This window comes from Equus asinus, chromosome 4, assembly GCF_041296235.1.
Source record: "Equus asinus isolate D_3611 breed Donkey chromosome 4, EquAss-T2T_v2, whole genome shotgun sequence".
Lineage (NCBI taxonomy): Eukaryota > Metazoa > Chordata > Mammalia > Perissodactyla > Equidae > Equus > Equus asinus.
In genome coordinates, this window is record NC_091793.1 from 70,234,236 (window position 1) to 70,257,768 (window position 23,533).

General features: G+C 39.4%; 1 protein-coding gene across 5 annotated transcripts in view; it reads left to right on the forward strand.

The window, feature by feature from the left end:
* Positions 1–23,533, forward strand: part of EPB41L5 (erythrocyte membrane protein band 4.1 like 5) — a 146,748-nt gene that overhangs the window by 97,080 nt on the left and 26,135 nt on the right. For all 5 annotated transcript variants that reach the window (XM_070507488.1, XM_070507487.1, XM_070507489.1 and 2 more), the window contains exons 17-18: positions 12,442–12,605; positions 15,748–15,845. In XM_070507488.1, the coding sequence (XP_070363589.1) occupies positions 12,442–12,605; positions 15,748–15,845 (262 nt within the window). The remainder of the gene's footprint in view (positions 1–12,441; positions 12,606–15,747; positions 15,846–23,533) is intronic.

The following is a 23,533-nucleotide window of genomic DNA, read 5'->3' on the forward strand; positions in this document are numbered from 1 at the left end:
CATCATAACTAATTACATCTGCAAATATCCTATTTCCAAATAAGATCACAGTCTGAAGTACTGGGTGTTAGGGCTTCAGCATGTCAGTTTGGGACGGGGGGCACACACAGTTCAACTCATAACACAGGTACCTTTTAACCATTATTCTTCAAAAATTGAGACAATTCAAGATTCTTTTATAATGGCCTTCTATTTCATTTCTGATTTATGACGTTTTCGATCTTTTTTTTTTTAATTAATGTTATGATAGATTACAACCTTGTGAGATTTCAGTTGTACATTATTGTTAGTAATGTTGTGGGTACACCACTTCCCCCTTTGTGCCCTCCCCCCCCCCTTTTCTCTGGTAACCACCGATCAGATCTTGTCAATATGTTAACTTCCACCTATGAGTGGAGTCATATAGAGTTCGTCTTTCTCTGACTGGCTTATTTCGCTTAACATAATACCCTCAAGGTCCATCCACGTTGCTGCGAATGGGCCAATTTTGTCTTTTTTTATAGCTGAGTAGTATTCCATTGCGTATATATACCATATCTTCTTTATCCAATCATCAGTTTCTGGGCATGTAGGTTGGTTCCACGTCTTGGCTATTGTAAATAATGCTGCGATGAACATAGGGGTGCAAGGGACTCTTGGGATTTCTGATTTCAGGTTCTTAGGATAGATACCCAGTAATGGGATGGCTGGGTCATAGGGTATTTCTATTTTTAACTTTCTGAGAAATCTCCATACTGATTTCCATAGTGGCTGTACCAGTTTGCATTCCCACCAACAGTGTATGAGGGTTCCTTTTTCTCCACAACCTCTCCAACATTTGTCGCTCTTGGTTTTGGATGTTTTTGCCAATCTAACGGGTGTAAGGTGATATCTTTGTGTAATTTTAATTTGCATTTCCCTGATGATTAGCGATGATGAACATCTTTTCATGTGTCTATTGGCCATATTTATATCTTCTTTTGAGAAATGTCTGTTCATGTTCTCTGCCCATTTTTTGTTGGGGTTGTTTGTTTTTTTTGTTGTTAAGCCGTGTGAGTTCTTTGTATATGTTAATCTCCATAAGGAGATTAACCCTTTGTCGGATAAGTGGCTTGTAAATATTTTTTCCCAATTAGTGAGCTGTTTTTTTGTTTCAATCCTGTTTTCCCTTGCCTTGAAGAAGCTCTTTAGTCTGATGAAGTCCCATTTGTTTATTCTTTCTATTGTTTCCCTCAACTGAGGAGTTATAGTGTCCGAAAAGATTCTTTTGAAACTGATGCCAAAGAGTGTACTGCGTATATTCTCTTCTAGAAGACTTATTGTTTCAGGCCTAATCTTTAGGTCTTTGATCCATTTTGAGTTTATTTTGGTGTGTGGTGAAAAAGAATGGTCAATTTTCAATCTTTTGCATGTGGCTGTCCAGTTTTCCCAGCACCATTTGTTGAAGAGACTTTCTTTTTCCCATTGTAGGCCCTCTGCTCCTTTGTCGAAGATTAGCTGTCCATAGATGTGTGGTTTTATCTCTGGGCTTTCAATTCTGTTCCATTGATCTGTGGACCTGTTTTTGTACCAGTACCATGCTGTTTTGATCACTGTAACTTTGTAGTATGTTTTGAAATCGGGGATTGTGATTCCGCCGGCTTTGTTTTCCTTGCTCAGGATTGCTTTAGCAATTCGCGGTCTTTTGTTGCCCCATATGAATTTTAGGATTCTTTGTTCAATTTCTGTGAAGAATGTTCTTGGGATTCTGATTGGGATAGCATTGAATCTGTAGATTGCTTTAGGTAGTATGGACATTTTAACTGTGTTTATTCTTCCAATCCATGTGCATGGAATGTCTTTCCATCTCTTTATGTAGTCGTCAATTTCTTTCAAGAAAGTCTTGTAGTTTTCATTGTATAGATCCTTCACTTCCTTGGTTAAGTTTATCCCGAGGTATTTTATTCTTTTCGTTGCGATTGTGAATGGGATTGAGTTCTTGAGTTCTTTTTCTGTTAGTTCATTGTTAGTGTATAGAAATGCTACTGATTTATGTATGTTGATTTTATACCCTGCTACTTTGCTGTAGTTGTTGATTATTTCTAATAGTTTTTGTATAGATTCTTTGGGGTTTTCTATATATAAGATCATGTTGTCTGCAAACAGTGAGAGTTTTACTTCACTACCTATTTGGATTCCTTTTATTTCTTTTTCCTGCCGAATTGCTCTGGCCAACACCTCCAGTACTATGTTGAATAGGAGTGGTGAAAGTGGGCACCCTTGTCTTGTTCCTGTCCTCAGAGGGATGGCTTTCAATTTTTGTCCATTGAGTATGATGTTGGCTGTGGGTTTGTCATATATGGCCTTTATTATGTTGAGGTACTTTCCTTCTATACCCATTTTACTGAGGGTTTTTATCATAAATCGGTGTTGGATCTTGTCGAATGCTTTCTCTGCATCTATTGAGATGATCATGTGGTTTTTGTTTTTCATTTTGTTGATGTAGTGTATCACGTTGATTGACTTGCGGATGTTGAACCATCCCTGTGTCCCTGGTATAAATCCCACTTGATCATGGTGTATAATCTTTTTGATGTATTGCTGTATTAGGTTTGCCAGAATTTTGTTGAGGATTTTTGCATCTATGTTCATCAGTGATATTGGCCTGTAGTTCCCCTTCTTTGTGTTGTCCTTGTCAGGTTTGGGGATCAGAGTGATGTTGGCTTCATAGAATGTGTTAGGGAGTACTCCATCTTCCTCTATTTTCTGGAATAGTTTGAGAACAATAGGTACAAGTCTTCTTTGAATGTTTGGTAGAATTCTCCAGAGAAGCCGTCTGGTCCTGGACTTATTTTTGGGGAGGTTTTTGATTACTGTTTCTATTTCCTTACTTGTGATTGGCCTATTCAGATTCTCCATTTCTTCCTGATTCAGTTTGGGGAGGTTGTAGGAGTCTAGGAAGTTGTCCATTTCTTCCAGGTTGTTCAATTTGTTGGCGTAGAGTTTTTCGTAGTATTCTCTTATGATCCCTTGTATTTCATTGGTATCTGTTGTGATTTCTCCTCTCTCATTCCTAATTTTATTTATTTGAGATTTCTCTCTTCTTTTCTTGGTGAGTCTGGCTAAAGGTTTGTCGATTTTGTTAATTTTTTTGAAGAACCAACTCTTTGTTTCATTGATCCTTTCTACTCTCTTTTTTGTTTCAATATCGTTTATTTCTGCTCTAATTTTTATTATTTCCCTCCTTCTACTGACTCTGGGCTTTGTTTGTTCTTCTTTTTCTAGTTCTGTTAGGTGTCGTTTGAGGTTGCTTATGTGAGCTTTTTCTTGTTTAGTGAGGTGAGCCTGTATTGCGATGAATTTCCCTCTTAGGACTGCTTTTGCTGCATCCCAAACGATTTGGTATGTTGTGTTCTCATTTTCATTTGTCTCCAGAGAATATTTGATATCTTCTTTAATTTCTTCAATAATCCATTGTTTGTTGAGAAGCGTGTTGTTTAGTCTCCACATTTTTGCACCTTTCTCTGCTTTTTTCTTGTAGTTGATTTCTAGTTTCATAGCATTATGATCAGAAAAGATGCTTGATATTATTTCAACTCTCTTGTATTTTTTTTTTTTAAAGATTTTATTTTTTTCCTTTTTCTCCCCAAAGCCCCCCGGTACATAGTTGTATATTCTTCATTGTGGGTCCTTCTAGTTGTGGCATGTGGGACGCTGCCTCAGCGTGGTTTGATGAGCAGTGCCATGTCTGCGCCCAGGATTTGAACCAACGAAACACTGGGCCACCTGCAGCGGAGCACGCGAACTCAACCACTCGGCCACGGGGCCAGCCCCTCAACTCTCTTGTATTTATTGATGTTTGCTTTGTTTCCCAAAATATGGTCAATCCTTGAGAATGTTCCCTGTGCACTTGAGAAGAATGTGTAACCTGCTGTTTTTGGATGAAGTGTTCTATATGTATCTATTAAGTCCATCTGGTCTAATTTGTCATTTAATTCTGTTATTTCCTTGTTGATTTTCTGTCTGGATGTTCTTTCCATTGGTGTTAATAGGGTGTTGAGGTCCCCTACTATTATTGTATTGTTGTTGATGTCTTCTTTTAGTTCTGTTAAGAGTTGCTTTACAAATTTTGGTGCTCCTGTGTGGGGTGCGTATATATTTATAAGTGTTATGTCTTCTTGGTGGAGAGTCCCTTTTATCATTATGTATTGTCCCTCTTTGTCTTTCTTTATCTGTTTTGCTTTGAAGTCTACCTTGTCTGATATTAGTATAGCAACATCTGCTTTCTTTTGTTCATTATTAGCTTGGAGTATTGTTCTCCATCCCTTCACTCTGAGTCTGTGTTTGTCTTTGGGGCTGAGGTGTGTTTCCTGGAGGCAGCATATTGTTGGGTCTTGTTCTTTGATCCATCCTGCCACTCTGTGTCTTTTGATTGGAGAGTTCAATCCATTTACATTTAGAGTGATTATTGAGATGTGGGTGCCTACCACTACCATTTTATGTCTTGTTTTCCAGTTTTCTTCAATTTCCTTTGTTTCTCGTCCCATGGTTTAATCTGTTCTGATGTAGAGCTGCTACTCTCTGTTGTTGTCCTTCTACTTATCTCCTCTGCTCTTGGTTTTGTAGCCCCTTTCCTTTTTTTGATTTTTTCAGGAATGAGGGTTTTCCTGAGGATTTCCTGAAGAGGAGGTTTTGTGGTAATGAACTCCCTTAATTTTTGTTTATCTGGGAAAGTTTTTATTTCTCCATTGTATTTGAAGGATATTTTCGCCGGGTAGAGAATTCTTGGCTGTAGGTTTTTGTCCTTCAGATTTTTGAATATATCATTCCACTCTCTTCTAGCCTGTAAAGTTTCTGCTGAGAAATCTGCTGATAGCCTGATGGGGGTTCCTTTGTAGGTTAGTTTCTTTTGCCTGGCTGTCCTTAGTATTTTCTCCTTGTCATTGACTTTTGCTAGCTTCACTACTATATGCCGTGGGGTTGATCTTCTTGCGTTGATAAAGTTTGGAGATCTATTGGCTTCTGTCACCTGAAGATCCATCTCTCTCACCAGATTTGGGAAGTTCTCAGCCATTATTTCTTTGAATAGGCTTTCTGCCCCTTTCTCCTTCTCTTCTCCCTCTGGTATACCTATAATCCTTACGTTGCATCTCCTAATTGTGTCTGATATTTCTCGGAGAGTTTCTTCATTTCTTTTTAGTCTTACTTCTCTCTCCTCCTCTGCCTGCAGCATTTCTATATTCCCATCTTCCAAATTGCTCTTTCCTCCATATTATCGGCCCTACTGTTCAGTGCATCTAGATTTTTCTTAATCTCCTCTGTTGTGTTCTTCATTTCCAGTATTTCTGTTTGGTTCTTCTTTATCGTATCAAACTCTTTTGTGACATAGCTCCTGAACTCGTTGAGTTGTCTATCTGAATTCTCTCTTAACTCATTGAGTATTTTAATGATGGCTGTTTTGAAGTCATCGTCATTTAGGTTATATATTTCATTTTCTTTGGGATTGTTGTCTGTGTATTTGTTGTTTTCCTTCTGTTCTGGAGATTTAATGTATTTTTTCATATTGCTTGATGTTGTAGATTTGTGCCTCCACATAGAGATAGAGATTAGTTGCTCCTTCCACTTGTTTCTGCTGGTGTGGTGGGGGAGCAGCTGTTTATACTGCACCAACCAGGAACCCTATCCGCAGTTGCTAACTGGGCCTGGGCCCCTCCTCGTAGTCACAGTGGTCCTTTGGATTCCCTTTTCTGCCGTGGGGACCGTCATGGGGGGCGCTTCAGGCTGCTGGTGCCTACTGTTGCAGCCCACCTAGATGTGCTCCCTCCTTGGGGTATGCAATGGTGTTGTGGGCTTTTCCAGCGGCCAGGGGTAGGATCACTTATATTTGCCACTCCGTCACTGTCAGCACCCACAAAATCTCACTTGTCCACTATGGGGTCACAGCAGAGCTATTGGCATCTTCTACAGTCTGCGGTTAGCTCACCTAGCTATGCTACTTTTGTCCCGGGGTCTTCCAGCCTTGTGGCTGCCGGATGGGTGCTCTCTACTAGTGCTGTGCAGAGGCTTTCACTGAGGCTGCTGTGAGCCTGTAGGGTTTCCCCCTAGGCTACGGAGCCGGGTCGCTGGAACTCCACCCAGCCCTAGTCCTGTTCCCCAGGAACTCGGGGAGCCCTTTGCCCTGACTGGGGGATAGCCGGAGATCCTGATTTCAGTGGTAGCTGGTCAGCTGCTGCCCTGCCTGATATTCTCCTCTCCGGGACCCTCCCGGTGTTGTGAATGCTGGGCGTGGCCCCTCCACTAATGGCAGACAGAGAGTTTTGTCTGCTGCCCGGGCGGAACTCTGGAGCTTCCCCCCCGGGCCGTGGAGCCGGCCTCTGGAGCTCCACCCAGCCCCAGTCCTCTCCGAGATCTCCGGCAATCCCTTGCCCAGCCGTGCAGGCAGTGGCAGCGGGGGGGCTGCAACACCCTCTGTTATTCTCTCTGGGACCCTCCGGGCGCCGTGGACACCAGGCGGGATCTCCCCGCCAATGGCGGGGCGAGACTCTCCCCGTGGGCTCAAGTGTGTAACTCTAGAGTTTCCCTCTGCATTTAGGAGTAATTGCGGGGGGTTTAGGTAGGGTTCTGGTCACCTGTTTCCACCGTCGCTCCTCTGGTGTGTACTCGCTCCTGCCCTAGGTGTGAGTTGCTCTTCTGGGGGCGTCCGTTGGAAGAAAGCCGCTTGCAGGTACTAGGCTGTTCGGTCGGGGTCGGAGAGTTTTCACCTATCTCCACCTCCTCCCGGAGGGAAGTCCGTCTGCCTTCCGATGTATAGTCGCATGGGTCTCTCAGACGTCCTGAGATGCTATCTGGATGTCCTTTGTTAAGCAATGAGTGTCCAAATAATTGTAGACTCAAAGGGGGAGAGACAAAGAGGACTACTCATGGCGCCATCTTGGATCTTTCCTCAATCTTTTTTTTTTTTTTTTAATGCAATGGACTATACAACTGTGTCCCCCTAAAATTTATATATTGAGACATAATCCCCAATGTGATGGTATTTGGAGGTGACACTTTTGGGATGTGATTAAGTCATGAAGGCAGAAGCCCTCATGAATGGGATTAATGCCCTTATAAAGGAGACCCCAGGGAGATCCCTCACTCCTTCAGCCATGTGATGACACAGTGGAAAGATGATGGTCATTGAACTAGAAAGTGGGCCATCACCAGACACTGAATCTGCTAGTCCCCAATCTTGGACTCCCCAGCATCTAGAACTGTGAGAAATAAGTGTCTGTTAATAAGCCACCCAGTCTGTGGTATTTCTGTTAAAGCCAGTCTGTACAGACTAAGACGTGTGGTATGTAGTTGAAAAAATATTTTCTGCCATGTGCCCATGTTAGGACCATAGGAGATGAACTCCCAACAGTTCTCACATTTTTTGGCCGACAAATATTAGTATCCATATTTTTAAAAATGTATGATGAAAATTTCAAAAATGCATGTAGTAGAGAGAATATATGCAGTATGCTCATCAACCTACTTCAACAAATTCTGACAGGCTAACATTTTTGTTTCATCTCTTCTCACCATCACCACCTCTTCTTTTGATGTTATTATCTTTATTAAAAAAGAGAGAGCCCTACAAGAGACACTGATTTATGCTTAGGGAGGATAACAATTGGACCAGTAAAAAAAAAAAAAAAGACTTGAAAATGAGCTGATGAGATGATTTTACATTAATAGATTGTTACAGTCTTAAAGATGAAAAGTGCCTGAAGTGCCTTTACTCCAGTGGTTCCCAAATGAATTTTAGCTAAGAAACCCTTCAAATTAAATCCACCTGGGAATCCCAAATAAAAATGCCCATAAGAAAGTCACCATTTCCATACCTGTAAATAAGTCATTCACATGTATCTGTGGACTCCTCTGGGCTCTGTAGAACACATTTTGGAAACCAAGGTAAAGTGTAGGTGGTTGCAGAGACAGGACTGGGGCACAGATCTCTTGACTTGCACAGAAATTCTTTGTTCGTACTATCTCTTTTAACAGTTTTCAAAGGAATTTTTTCTTACTTGAGTCCTAGACGCAAGGTATGTAATTGAAGTATGGCCTTCATTCCTCTAGGACAGCATGGAGCCTTTTAAACAATGGCACTTCCTTTCCTTTGCTCTCAGTATTAGATCAACAAAATAAAAATCTGTGACCTTTGAGCTTTCCTACAGCAGATGAATTGGGTTGAGAGTCTTGTTCTTTAAAAAACTTACAATTTGGAATGCATTGGGTTTCTAAATGGAATTGTTTTCTTCATTTCAGTTTCCTGTTGTTCATTGCTGGTGCCTAGATATACAATTGATTTTTATATATTGGTCTTGTATCCTGCGACTTTCCAAACTGTGCTTCCTACTTTCTAAATTTGGCTAAGGTGTTTTGTTTTTGGAACAAGTTTATTGAGACATGTTTACATATTATAAAATTCTCTTATTGTTAATATACAATTCTGTGATGTTCAGAAATGTGTGAAATTGTAAATCATTGCCACAATCCAGTTTTAGAACATTTTCATCATCCCCAAAAGTTCCTTCATGCTGGGTTACACTTAAGTCACGTTCCTAAGCTTCCACTCCTTCAGGCAACCACTGATCTGCTTTCGGTCTCTATAAATTTGCCTTTGCTAGACATTTCATATAAATGGCATCATACAATATACAGGTCTTTATGTCTGGCTTCTTTCACCTAGCGTGTTTTTGAGGTTCATCCATGTATCCTAGTTTGTTCCTTTTATAATCGTCAAATAGTCCATTGTATGGGTATTCCACATTTTGTTTGTCCATTCAACAGTTGGTGGAAATTTGGTTGGTTCCATGTTCTGGCTGCTGTGAGTAGTGTAATGAACATTCCTGTACATGTCTTTGGGTGGGCATAAGGTATGGTTTCTCTTGGAGTGACTCCTAGGAGGAAAATTGCTGGGTTGTATGGTAAATCTATATTTTAACTTTTCAGGAAATTGGCAAACTGTTTTCTGGAGTGGAAATGCCTGGGGATTCCAGTGTCTCCACATCCCCTTCAACACTTGTTATTTTCTCTCTTTTTGATTATAGCCATTGTAGTGAGTGAATAGCGGTATCTCATTTGTCAGGCATTTAACTTTATAAATGTTAAAAACCCCATCATATATTGTTCATTGTTCATTTTATTTTTGCTTATAGCTCTTCCTTTAACATTTTTTTAGTTCAAATCTTTTAGTCATGAATTCTTTTGTAACAATGTTTTTGTGTTTAAAAAAATTTCCTTATTAAGATATAATTCACATACTGTACCATTCACCCATTTAAAGTGGACAATTCAGTGTTTTAGTATATTCATAGGATTGTGCAACCTTTGTCAGAATTTGCTTTTAGAACATTTTTGCCCCCTCGAAAGAAATCCCATGCCCATTAGCAGTGGTTCTGATCACCTCCTATGCACCCTTTTGGTGAGGGAGGAATTCCCCACCCTAGATACTGCAAGATGGCTGAACACACAACACCCAACACTGGACAGATGAGATCGATAGCAATTGATTAGTCACATATACTCATAGCTACAACGTACAGGGCCACACAGGTGTTGACTTGGGAGCAGAGTGAGCAAACATGGTTGTGGGAGGCGGGCTTTACATAAGGGTGACGTGACTCCTGGTTTCCTCCAGAGGGTATGATTGGCTTGTTTGAAGAATTTCACAGGCTGGCAGCGAAGTGAAACTTGTTAGGTGAAGAACCTGGTAGAATGAACCTGGTGGGATACAGTTGATAGCAGAACTAGCTGGATGGGGAACCTTTTCCACTGGCTCAGGGGTGTATGTGGTGAGAGCAGCGGAACTCGCAGTTAGGCCTTGGGGGCCCTGTGAGATGCAGGGATGTCAGGGCAGGACCTAATATTGAATCTTAATTTCAGACCCTACACCACAGTGGTCAATCCTCATTCCTCCCTGACTCCTCCTCAGTGCCTGGCAACCACAAATCTACTTTCTGTCTTTATGAATTTTCCTATAAAGACATTTCGTGTAAATAGACTCATACAATATGTGGTATTTTGTGTCTGGCTTTTTCCCCTTAACATTATGTTTTCAAGGGTCATCCATGTTGTAGCATGTGTTAGTACTTCACTCCTTTTTATTGCTGGCTAGAATCCACTCTGTGAATAGACCACATTTTATTTATCCATTCCTCAGTTGGTGGGCATTTGGGTGGTTTCCACTTTTTGGCTCTTATAAGTACTGTTGCTCTGAACACTTGTGTACACATTTTTGTGAGGGTGGATGTTTTCAGTTTTCTTTAGTATATACCTAGGTCTTCCTTTGTTTTGTAAAGCTTTTTTTACTGGATATAAAATTTTGATTGATAATTTTTTCTTTTAGTGCTTTTAAGATGTTCCTCCACTGTCCTGTAGTTTGCATTGTTTCTGATGAGAAATCTGTCATTCTTATCGTTATTCTTTTTAACATATAATATCTGACTGCTTTTAAGATTTTATTTTTATCATTGGTTTTAAGCAGTTTAATTATGGTGTGCTGTGGTGTAGTTTTCTTCATGTTTCTTGTTTGTAGTTTATATTTAGTGTTTCTTCTTCATGTTGAGTGTTTATTGAAATTCTTGGATCTGTGGATTTATACTTTTCATCAAATTTGGAAAAACTTCAGCCATTATTTTCTTAAATGTATGTTCTTTTCCACTTTTACTTTGGGACTCTAATTATCCATACAGTAGGCTGCTTGAAGTCCCACAGCTAACTGATATTTTATTTTTGAGGATTCTTTTTCTTTGTGTATTTTATTTTGGATAGTTTCTGTTGCTGTGCCTTCAAGTTATCTTTTTTAAGGTCTAATATGCTATCCATCCCATCCGATCTATTTTCCATCTCAAATATCGTCGTTTTCATCTCTAGAAGTTTGATTTGGGTCTTTTGTTTTTGAGGACGATTGTCCCTGAGCTAACATCTGTGCCATCTTTCTGTATTTTGTGTGTGGGACACCACCACAGCATGGCTTGATGAGCAGTGCATAGGTCTGCTCCCGGGATCCAAATGCACAAACCCCAGGCCGCCAAAGTGGAGTGCCTGAACTTAACCACTACACCCCCCCGGCGAGCCCTGATTTGGGTCTTTTTTATATGTTCCATGTCTCTGTTTAACTTTTTTCTTAATCTTTCCTTTCTTTGAAGATTGGCACCTTAGCTAACATCTGTTGCCAATCTTCCCTTTTTTTTTTTTTCCTTCTTCTTCCATAGTTACATTACATAGTTGTGTATTCTAGTTGTAGGTCCTTCTGGCTCTGCTATGTGGAACACTGCCTCAGTATGGCCTGATGAGCAGCACTAGGTTGTGTCCACGATCTGAACTGGCGAAACCCTAGGCTGCCAAAGTAGAGTTCACGAACTTAACCACTTGGCCATCGGGCTGGCCTCTCTGTTTAACTTTGTGAACATACAGAATACAGTTGAAATAACGGTTTTAATATCTTTCTCTGCTCATTATAACAACAATTTCTATTGACTGATTATTCTCCTTCGTATGGGATGTATCTTTCTGCCTCTTTGCATTCCTGGTAGGTAATCTTTTGAGTGGATGCTTGATGTTGTGAAACTTACTTTTCTGGGTGCTAAATAACTTTGTTTTCCTCTAAATCTTCTTGAGCTTTGTTTTGGAACACAGTTCAGTTACTTGGAAACAGGTTGACCCTTTCAGGTCTTACTTTTATGATAAGCTAGGTGAGTCTATTGCCATGCTCAGCCTGGGTTAATTATTCCCCACTATTGAGGCAAGACCTTCCTCAGTATTCAATGCCCTGTGAATTACGTGTTTTTACAGTCTGTGGAAACAGGCGCTGTGGCCCAGTGTCAGTGCTACTAGTTCTTTCCCCAGCCAAACAGGGGGAGGAAATCCTTTTGGATAATTTTTTTCTGCAGCCTCGGGGAGCTTCCTCACACACTTTCTCTGATCACTACTCTGCTGAATACTTGAGGGGGACCCTCTGCAGGCCTCCAGGATCCTCTCCTTGAAGTGCTGCTCTCTCCTAGCTGAAACTCTGTCCTGTGAACTCTCACTGCCTTGCTCTTCCTGGACCCTCAGTGCCATCTTCTCAACTAAGGGAGCCCTCTGTGCTCTGCCTCATTTCACCCTCTCTGTGCCACGGCATGGAAGTTGTCTTAAGACAATCATAGGGCTCACTTTATTTGTTTCCTGAATCTCAAAATCACTGCTCTTTGTTGTCTGATGTCTAAATGTCTTGAAAATAGTTTCTTTTTTTCCCCTTAGGTTATTTCAGGTGGAAAGCTAAATCCAGTCCCTTTTACTCCATCTTGGCTAGAAGAGAAGTTATCTGCCCAAAGGGTTTTGACAGATAAATAAACCAGTTGGGTTATGAACACTTACATGAATTTTTTTTTCAGCTCAAGTTTTTGTTAGTATTTTAAATTCTTTTCATTGATAAATTTCTTGGTCTAAGTAAGTTTTCTGTTGCCTTTATAGCTTGGCTCTGAATATTGATTTGCTAGATAGTCCAGACTTATTGGAAACAACCATTGATGATGTAATTGGGGCACCCGACCCTATGGAGACATCCCAAGTGCCAGATGATATTAACATAGCTGCTGGGCAAACTGGATTAGAGGAACCCGAACTTGAATGTGGGAGTAAGTAAATGTTCTCTATAATGTCGACGACACGTTTTTATTTTACTTTCCTTTGAAATGAACTATTTATGTCAGTTGCTCCAAGAATATTTTATGCAGTAGTTGAATTTTAAAATTTAATGTAGAATAGTTATGCTTTTTTGCCTCTTTGTGGCTTAAGGCTCCATTGAAATATTTAAGATCACATAACTGAGACGATCAAACATTTGTATTATTCATAAGTCATCAAACATTTATGAATTTTCAGACTTGCTTTTTACTTTGTTTCTTGAGTGAAAATGGAGAGAAAAAATTTTTCCTTAAAGATTTTCTAAGGCACAGGATTGAGTAAATGTTTGGACATTCCATTAGCTCCTAGAAAGCATTTTGTTATTAATGAGAACTTTTCTTGCCCAGATCCACAAAAATGAATAATCCAGAAAGAATGCTGCTTTCCTTAACTCTTTAAAATACTAAAAGGAAACAATAAATTGCCCATTGAAAATCTCTGTATATTTGTGAGTTTAGTTTGGTATTAAAGCATAAACTGTAAGCAGGAGCTTCCTGTTGGATCTCAGTGTAATGTGTGTTCATTTAACAGTGGCTCATGTTCCTGTGACTCTTGGCAATTCTGATTTCTGTCGCTCAAATCAGACGTCATCTTTAACAGTTCATGTGAAATTGCCAGTGAGTACGCTGTTCTCTCTGAAGAGCGTAGAATACAGCAGTGCTATTTAATAATTTAAAAACGGGTTAATGAAAAGTTATGCAGTGCTTCTGGTTAATAGAACATGTTGAAGGACTATTGGTAATTGATGTTAAAAATTTGTCCTTTTGTTCCCTCAGTAACCCTTTCAAATACACACTTAAACAAATGTTCTGATATGTCATGGTTGTGTTTGACATCTACCATGTTTAAATTGTGCTTACAAACCTGAGGTCAGGGAAACAAAAATTAACTGATTTATTATGTTAATAATTTCAGAAAAATGTTCTAATTTGATTATTTTAAAGGTAGTAGTTAGTTATTGGGTTTTTGTTTGTTTGTTTCTTAATTGTTTTCATATCTTCCATTACCATTTCTTATGAACTTTCTTTGCAATAATTTCTTTTGGTTAGTTTCCAGTTTTCACAGCCCTGCCCTGGACTCTACTTTTTGTTAGAAATGGTTGCTCTTTGTCACTAGAAAGACAACAAACCAAAGCTATCAGGATTTAGATTCAGCTAGACGCAAGACTAACTTGAGAGTATTTCCAGGGCTAAAATAAAAAGTCTCCTTTATAGAGATGGCAGTATTGATTTTGTTTACATTCCATTTTATGTCCGTTGTCTGAATTCAGAGTTTTTAAACAATCCTTTCAGTGCTGCAGTAGTGTTGTATTAGCAAACCATGTTGGTTTAGTGCCTACTTCCCAGGGATCTGTGTTGGTTTTGGAGAACATGTAGAGTGAACTAGGGACGCCTAGAAAAGATCAAATGAGACGTAATATCTCTTCAAATGTTTGAAAGTCTGGCGTATCAAAGAATTTATTTTATCTCACTTTATTGGTGAATCTTGAATCAGCAATTTGAAAGTATGAAGAAGCAGATTTGGAATCAGTATAAGAAAGAGTGTTTTTAATGTTTCTGTGGTAAATCAGAACTAGATACCTACTGGTGAGTGAGCCCCTTGTTACAGAAGGCGTTCAGACAGTGCTTAAATACTGTTCAAAGCTGTGGCAGGAGAAATTCTGCTGTAGTGTGAGGGTTTCATTAGTAAGACTTGTTCAGTTCAGATTTATAATATTTGCTCAAAGTCAATAAAAATAATTAGTGTTTTGATGGTAAGAATTAAGGTCTTATAATCTTGGTATCCAGTTTGTTTTGTATTTTCTTTCGGTTTTAATGTCAAAATCCTGATTCACATAGGTAATAGTTATAAATAGTAACTTTTTTTAACGTCTTATCCTACAGTCTCAGGATGTTCCTCGGCCAAACAAGTAGCAGAAGAGGCTTTATTTCAACCAAAATACCCCAAACCCAGCAGTATTAATTTATCAGCATAAGCTGAAGCATTTGTGGTCTCAGCATCGTCATGTTAAAATTTAGTACCAAGTAATCTGAAGCATAAGAAAACCAGGAGATGGTAATTAAGTGAATAAATGAGTATGGAAGATTTTGAAAAGTATTGAATTAGTGATTCTCAGCTTGGGTTGTTTAAAATCACCTGGAGAGTTTTTAAAACTACCAGTGCCAGAAAACTACCTCCAGAAAGTCTGATTTTACTGTTGTGGAGTCAGCTCTGGAAATCAGTATTTCTTAAAAGTTCCACATCCGATTCTAATGTGCAGCCAAGGGAGTGATCCACTGAGTTAATTGATGGACACTTGTAGAAGATCCCTTTCACCAGGAGGAATGGACTTCATAGTTTTTTCCTCCCTTCTCCTACCTGATTATATACAAATTTTAGGCATTCAACAGCTTTTTAAAATCAAGAAACAGTGTAAAAATTCAGACTCGTACCAAAATAGTCCCTGCAAAGTAAGATTATTACAGAGTGGTTAATGTAAATATTGTTCATAAGCTGAATTGTGTTTAATGTATTATCTTTTCAGTGCTTCAAGGACTTTATTTGTAATGTGTTTTGCAGCGAGGTGGAACATAATGAAAACAAAATGCTTCTCCTGCATCACACCTGATGTTACCAATATGTCATCTGTTGAGTCAATTAATGAATAAATACATGTCCTTCATTGGTTTGCTCCATTTAAGTTTCATTTTTGGCCATGTATAGTCAGGGCCAAGGAAGGAAAACAGCACAGTACTGAGGTTCAGCAGGAGCTGCTTGGGTTGTGGTTATGGGAGAAAGGATCATGTCACAGGTGCTGTCTGCCTTTTCTTCCAATCTTGGCTGGTAAGCCTTCTTAACCACACGTGCTATTAAGATTCCATGTCCATGGGCTTTTTAGGAGTGGTGCAGATACAGGGCAGTGTTCCTGTTTAGGTTAACTCTTAATCAAATTAGTGGAGAGTTAACTGGTTTTAGGAAGAAAATATATTTATTCTGTGGTTGTCTGGATTATTACCTTTAATTGATGGTAACTGGTGTTGGAAAAAGCAAATTTGAAGTCCACAGCTATGTCAGCCTGGCAGACTAAGAGGCTATTTTGCCGTTTTTTTCCAGCATTAAAAGATGCCTCAGAGAAGCTCAAACACCTTGAGATGGAAAACAGTCCATTGCTGTCCTCTCGTCCCAACATTGATGTTAATATCAACAACCAGGTATTCAGATTTCTCCTTTGTGTACCTGTTACATCTCCAGACCTCCCAGAAATCTTTTCTTTCCAAAGCTAAAGGGCCAGCCCAGTGGCATAGTGGTTAAGTTTGTGTGCTCTGCTTTGGCAGCCCAGGGTTTCCCAGTTCAGATCCTGGATGTGGACCTACACACTGCTCATCAAGCCATGCTGTGGCAGCATCCCACAGAGAAGAGCTAGAAGGACTTACAACTAGGATATACAACTATGTACTGGGCTTTTGGGAGATAAAAAAAGAGGAAGATTAGCAGCAGGTGTTAGCTCAGGGCCAATCTTCCTCACCAAAAAAAGAAAAAGAAGAAAAAAAAAGCCTGCAAAGGTAATAGTTTCTCTTTTCTTTGCTGGGAAATCCGTCTGTGCCGACCTCTCATACAACTGTTTTCTCATTTAAAAAGGTGAAATTGTAGATGTTTAGGAGTGAAGAGGGAAACTTGGGCAGCAGCATTAAGAACTGTAAAGTAATCTCATAATTTTTTTTTTTTTTTAGGATTGGCAGCTGAGCTAACAACTGTTGCTTATCTTTTTCTTTTTTTTTTTTTTTTTCCTGCTTTCTCTCCCCACATCCCCCCCGGCACATAGTTGTATATCTTAGTTGCAGGTCCTTCTAGTTGTGGCATGTGGGACGCCACCTCAACGTGGCCTGACGAGCGGTGCTATGTCCGCGCCCAGGATCCGAACCGGTGAAACCCTGGGCCACTGCAGTAGAGCATGCGAACTTAACGACTTGGCCACGGGCCTGGCCCCTCATAATTTTTTTTTAAACACAGTCAAAAGTGTTAAGACTTAAATCTTTTATCTTGAATCAGCCCATCCTTTCTCTAATTCTGTTCGGTGGGACTTGATTTAGTTGAAGAACTTGGCGAAAGCCTTCTGAAATTATAGGATTTGTTTGAAAGAGAGCTGCTCTGTAATGTAAACAAGGAAGAGAACAGAACCTCAGAAACGTCAGCTTTATCTTTCACAGCTTTCACCAACCTGTACCCTTGGAGGTCTTTAGGCATGGGGGTTGGGGATGCATACTAATTAAATCAATTAAACTTCGGTTAGTTGACTATAATTTAAAAAAAATTTATTTCTACATTAAATAACTTACAGGGATAACTAAAATAATTTAAATGAGATAAAAATAATTAATCGTATCAGCTACCAAATGTCCCCACTAAATGGAAGAGTGAATTTTAGGTAATGATTTGGAGGCACCCTTTTTTCCCTATATATAGACAATCGATAACAAGGATCTGTTGAATGAATTTTATTTTGGTTTTAAAGAAGAAAGGGGAACAGCTGATGTCCAGTGTTCTCTCATTCTTGGATAACTAACTGGAATTTCTTCAGAGACCAGTCTGGAGTAGAGAGTGATTTTCTTCTTTCTTGCATAATCATTGTTAAAACTGTCCTTTTGAATCCAAAGTCTTTTTTTCTAGTATATTTTTTCTTAGAAATATCTTTTAGAAGCTGATTAAATTTCAGAAGGGCTTTCGTTTTCTTGAGCCCTCAGTATTTTTCAAATATATCGGTCTGTTTGATTTCACATTGTTAGTTCTTTTACTGTCTCTGTAAGGTGGGGGAAGGCAGGGTCAGAGACAGAAGGGTAATTGAAATCTTTAGATGGTTAGCAGTTAATTTGACAAAAATTTAATGGAAGACTGGAATGAACCTAAAGGGGTAATAAAGCCTGGTGAATCTTGGAGGGGGCAAGGAGAAGAGGAGTGACTGTCTGTTATACTGGAAGGGAGTTCATGAAAATCCATGGAACAGCTACCTGTTTCTTTTGTAACATTCCCTGCTTATCTTGCTATAATATAACTGAGCGTCTGCAGCAGAGAATCTGTTAAGTTAGTCCTGAAGCCTTGAAAAAATGAGGAGTGTGGGTTCAGGATAGGAAAGGGAGTAAAAGAGTGAGTTAGGTAAAGGACAGGATGACCTCAGGGAACATTTTGGTATTCATGTAGCTAGAAAAAATAATAGCTAATATTTAGTAAGGGCTTAGTACTGAATACCAGGCAGGAATAACAAGGAAATACAGTGTTGCACTAATAAATAAAGGGCTTCTGACTGCCTACTTTAACTCTTTTCAAGCAGAGTGTTGTGTAAAAGTTGATGCATGTTTTATTTATGTGACACATTTTTAATACAGTCTGATTTCTCTACCTCTACTATTGCAGATTAATCTTAATATCAGCTTTACTAACTAATCTTAGGATGAAAAGCCTACTATAAGTAAAATACATTGTTCTAAAGCAAAGTGGCAGTTTTTCAGTGATTTGCCGTAAGAGTTGTGTGATTGAGAAGCTCTAAGCCAGCCACAGAATCTTAGGCTCAGACTAGCTAGCACTTCTGACAGCAGAGTTGACTTCAAACTCATGTCTTGAGAACCCAGGTTAGAGGAATCTCATGCCTTGTGAGACCTGTGTAGGGGAGGAAGACAAATCCTCTACCCTCTGGGTCCTTCTTGCTGGGCTACAGATTAAATTGACGTGAGATAGAATAACAGGAGAAAATCAGAGAAAGCTTTATAACACGTGTACATGGGAGAGACCCAGGGAAACTGAGCAACTTGCCAAAATGGCAGAGGCTGTTACCTTAAATACTATCTTCAGCTAAAGACGAAGGAGGATGTTGGGGGTGGGAGGAGTCCGTTATGGGAGATTACCAGAAAAGCACAGTAAACAAGAGTCAGGTTATTATGCAGATTTGAGTCCTTGCCTTCCCCACTGATAGGAGTTTCTAGAGAGAAGGTCATCCCCCTCTTTCTGGTACAGGGAGGGAGATATCTTTACAGGTGGAGAGTTCCCTTACAAATGTAAATGTCTCTTACAAAGGGTAACTTCTGCTTTTCAGAGCTTCTCCCCTGTCTGCAGTTTCTTAAAAGTAACCAGCCCAAAATAATCCTCATGCCAAAGAGACACATTTTGGGGTGGTTGGTTCTGACCCCCACCATGTGCATTAGCCAGGATTGATAGAGTCACTTGAGATCCTGATACACTGTTGATTCAGTTCTACAAACCTGTTTATTGTTTGCTATTTGTAAGATACAACAATAAATATTTTGTGGAATCCACAGAAGAATGACAAAGTCTTGGCTCTCAAGAAACTTAGACCTGCCCCACCAAGCCCCACAGTACTGCAAATGGCTTTCTCCAATGACCACTTCCTATTGCAGATCTCCTACGCTAATGGAATTTTTAGATGACAACATCTGGGAAGTACAGTTCTTGAAAGGCAAAATCAGGATCCATGAAGACTTTGACAGGCTAGAATGATGATTTAAGAATATATGTTGTGACAAGTCTGACACAAATATAGGATTAGGATAGGGAGATAGAATGTAAAAGAAACGTGTAAAAAATTGTTTTAAGAGTATGTAAATGCAATATGAAGCGTGACTGCTAAAACAGCTTTTTTGTTGTGTTACCTGAAAGAATTTTAAAAGGGAGGTCCAAACACAGTATTATTATATTTATTTCTGGAGACCACTCTTTAAAAATGATTTAGGAAAACTAAAGCAGTTTAGGAAGAGAAGGAACTATATGGTGAAGGGTCTTGAAACTATTCTAACTGAGGATCAGTAATCTCAGGAGAGAGCACTTTAGATATCTGAAGAGCTATTATATTGAAGAGGAGTTAATGTAATTTGTTTTTTAATAGCCTCAGAGAACAGGTAAGGTCCGTGAGTATGTTAGAGGTATGCAGGTTTCACCTCTGTGTGAGAAAGCATTTCCTAACAATTACCTGCAAATTGAATGGGATGCTCCAAGGAAGCAGCAAGTTTTCCACCCTGGGAAGTTCTTCAGGTTAAGACTAAATTAATGACCTTTTGGAATATTTTGGTGTTTAGATGAACTGGTCATTCCTTCCAACCTCGAGATGCCATGATTCTAAGTGTTGTTGATTCTTGCCTCTTTCTTGGTGCCTCCTCCTTTTGGAAACTTACTCCGTTTCTGTGCGTGACCTATGTGTTTAAAATTCTTTAGGGCTTCTGCTGTGTCAAGATCTATAGATTGTTCAATTACCTTCCTCTTCTTAATTACCTGAGACAATTCCAGGGTTTTCTTTATCTTCAAATTTCATTTCAGGAATCATTCTTTTCTTGTTCTTTGATCAGCTATCAAATTTTAAAAATGCTTCAAGTGACAAAATCTAAATGCATTTGTTAGTGAGGACACGAGGCACAATTAAGATATGTGTGGCCTTTAGCAACTAGTCTTTTTAGGGTAAAGGATTAAAAGTAGGGCATGATAACTGTGTTATCTTGACCAGGAGTTGGTGGACTATTTCAGTAAAGTGTCAGATAGTAAATATTTTAGTGTTGCCAACCATACAATCTCAGTCAAAACTACTCAACTCTGGCATTATAGCACAAAAGCAGCCATATAGGAATGAGCAGAGCTGTGTTCCACTGAACTTTATTTACAAAAATAGGTGGTGGGCCAGATGGACCTCCAGGTTATGCTTTGCTGACCCCTTCTCTTGATTTTTAGGAATTTAGTTTAGCTGCAGGTTGCCACTGCATATGATTTGTAATAATATTTGTCATTTTGCCCTTTTGATTTGCTTTTATCCAGACCATAAAAGGGTGTTGTAGGGGAGGAAGACATTTCCTCTACCCACTCTGGGTCCTTCTGGCTGGAAAACTAATTAAATTCACATGAGACAGAATAACAGGAGAAAATTAAACAAAGCTTTATAACATAGATACATGGGAGAGGCTCAAGCAAACTGAGCAACTTGCCAAAATTGCGAAAGTTCTCATCTTAAATACCACCCTCAGCTGAAGACAAAGGAGGATGTTGAGGGTGGGGGAGTCAGTTATGGGAGATCACCAGTAAAGTACAGTAAACAAGGATAAGGTTATGCAGATTTAAGTCCTTGTCTTCTGCCTTGATGGGAGTTTCTAGAGATAAGGTCATCCCTCCTTCTTCCTGGTACAGAGAGGGAGACACCTTTACAGATGGAGACACCTTTACAGATGGCAGAACAGGGCAGAATTTACTTACCCTCTTAATAAAGGGTAAGTAAATTCTGCTTTTCAGAGTTTCTTTCCTGTCTGCAATTTTTAAAAGTAACCAGCCCAAAATAATCCTCATGCCAAAGAGACATGTCTTGGGATGGCCAATTCCAGTCCCCCACAGTGTAGCAAAGTAAAATGTCAAAAACCAAACTCTGCATACTGAATAAAACAAAGTAGAAAGATGACTTTGTAGCAAGAGTTTCAACCTGCAAGCTGGGAAACTTAAGGCTGTGGGAGCAATGAGTTGCTCACAGATCAAGGGGTTTTTGTGGGATAAATATGAAAGTTATTTGGTTTTTCCAACTGATTGGTTACCTGGTAGTTATCTTATTTGGATCAAGATTACTGAGTCAGGGCAACAAGGAAGTCCAAAGATGGCGTGAATGGAGTTGGCATTTGAGGATTGGCTGGTGTCTTCTGCTGATTTCTGAGAAGAGCTGTAAATTCCTGTAAGGTTAGGTTAAGTTTGTTTATGCACCTGCCTTGACCATTTCCATTTTGTCCCTGACATAAGTGACTCCATTTTAGTTTGATTCTACAAGTAGTTACTTTCTTTCCTTCTACCCCCAATTGGGACACAGAGGGTGTGATGATAGGTCGAAATTCCCTTTGGGAAATAGAAAATACTCAGATAGCTATGCAAAGGCCACACTTCTCCAGGGATCAGTGAACTGTTGTATATCATGTAACTAGTAAATAGAAATACTTTTTATGAATGCAAAGGCAAATGTTTCCTATTTGGTAATAATTGCTGTAAGGGAGGAAAAATAATTTTCCCTCTGCTCTTCTGAGTTCTTGGCCGAGACCCCTGTAACAAAAGGCAGATTAACAAGAGAAAAACAGAAATTTATTAGCATGTATACCCCATGTATACAGGGAGGCACCCAGGGGAAAAACTAGTAACTCTCAGTGGTGGCTTAGAATTCCAGTTTAGGTGTTATCTTCAGCTAAAGTCAAAAGAAAGAGAGGTGGAGGGGAGGCCACCTATGGAAAGGTTGCAAGGGGAAAGCCTGGTAAACAAGAGTAAGTTTTGTTATGTGGATTTAAGTCTTTGCTTTTCATTGATAAGGACCTGAAATTGTCTCCAGGGATTAGTCTTTGTTCTTCTTGGTAGAGAGGGGAAGAGGGACACTTTTGTTAATATATGTCTTGCTTTTAGGCAAATAGGGGGAGGATAGAGAGTTTTTCTTGCATCTGCTGCTTCTCCGTTGCCTTCAGCTCAAAATAGGCCTTATGCCAAAGTGGTATATTTTGGCTTGGCATATTCAACTACCCTTCATTGCCTTGACTTTTTCAGCTTGAAGAATAGTTACTAATATTATACTAATATCATTAGTGCAGGTTTCTTTTTTTTCTGCTTTTTTTTTTCCCCTCCCTAAATCCCCCAGTACATAGTTGTATATTTTTCAGTTGTGGGTCCTTCTAGTTGTGCCATGTGGGACGCCGCCTCAGCGTGACCTGATGACCGGTGCCATGTCCATGCCCAGCATCTGAACCAGCGAAATCCTGGGCCCCCAAAGCGGAGTGCACGAACTTAACCACTCGGCCATGGGCCCGGCCCCTAGTGCAGGTTTCTTAAAAAATAATTTTTAAGTCATTCTCTCTTTCTGGAAATTGGGCTGTTATGCTGTTGGTGTCTTAGCATTTTTTAGTTATATAGTAGACTAGCTCTAAAAGTTCATATCCCTTTTGTCACGATCTCAGGCATTCTTCTGGCTTCATTTAGATACATTAAACAGTTTAAGGGGAAGAAACAGTTTATAAAATGTGGTTAAAACCTTTGTGTGTGTTTACTAAAAATATAAGGGTAAATTGTGTTTAATCTTCTAAAGCAGAATTCATAAGTTGTAGATCATGGATCTATCCATGAATATGCACAGGAGGGCCTTAAACCCTATGAAATTGAATACATATTCTTGTCTTTGATTCATTTATACATTTTTCTGGAAAGTGGATCCAAATTTTGTTAAACTCTCCAAAAGGTCCATGACTCATAAAAGAGTGAACCATAGGCAACCTTAAAATAATTCCTTGCATCTCTTTAAGGTTAAAACTAAAGAGAACTTCACTTTGCTTAAGAGGTTTCTATAATTTTTTTTTTAATTCAACAGTTTCAGGGTTTCTGAGGCATTTAAAGAAGGAGCTCTCAGAATTAGGGCCTCTTTGTGTAGAAAAGTACCATTTGAGGGTTGAGGAGTTACTGTTTTCACGAATTCTCTACCTTAGTTGTTTGACTCTATTAACGCTCAGTGAAATATACTCACATTTCCTCACCAAGACTGTTCAAGAGCAGTTTCAGGTCTGGATCTAATGGCATTCTGGTTGAGAACTGAGGTAGACTTTGGATCAGCTTTAGCTCCTGACTAAGCTGACTCTCACAGCGGAAGACAGCTCTATAGTAGAGCTTGTGTATTGACAGGCATTTCAGATCACGTCTAATTTGGGGTGTTCAGGAATCAGGGTGTCCTTTTAATTATTTTGGTCTTCGGTTTGCCACATTTTGACCATCCAAAGCAGACATACCAGCAGCATAGTAACTTGGTGCCACTGGAGTTATGTGCTATAATAAAATAAAGTGAAAATGTGTTAAAGCTATTACATTCAACTTGTATCACACTAATTGTTTTCTGTTGTACACATACATC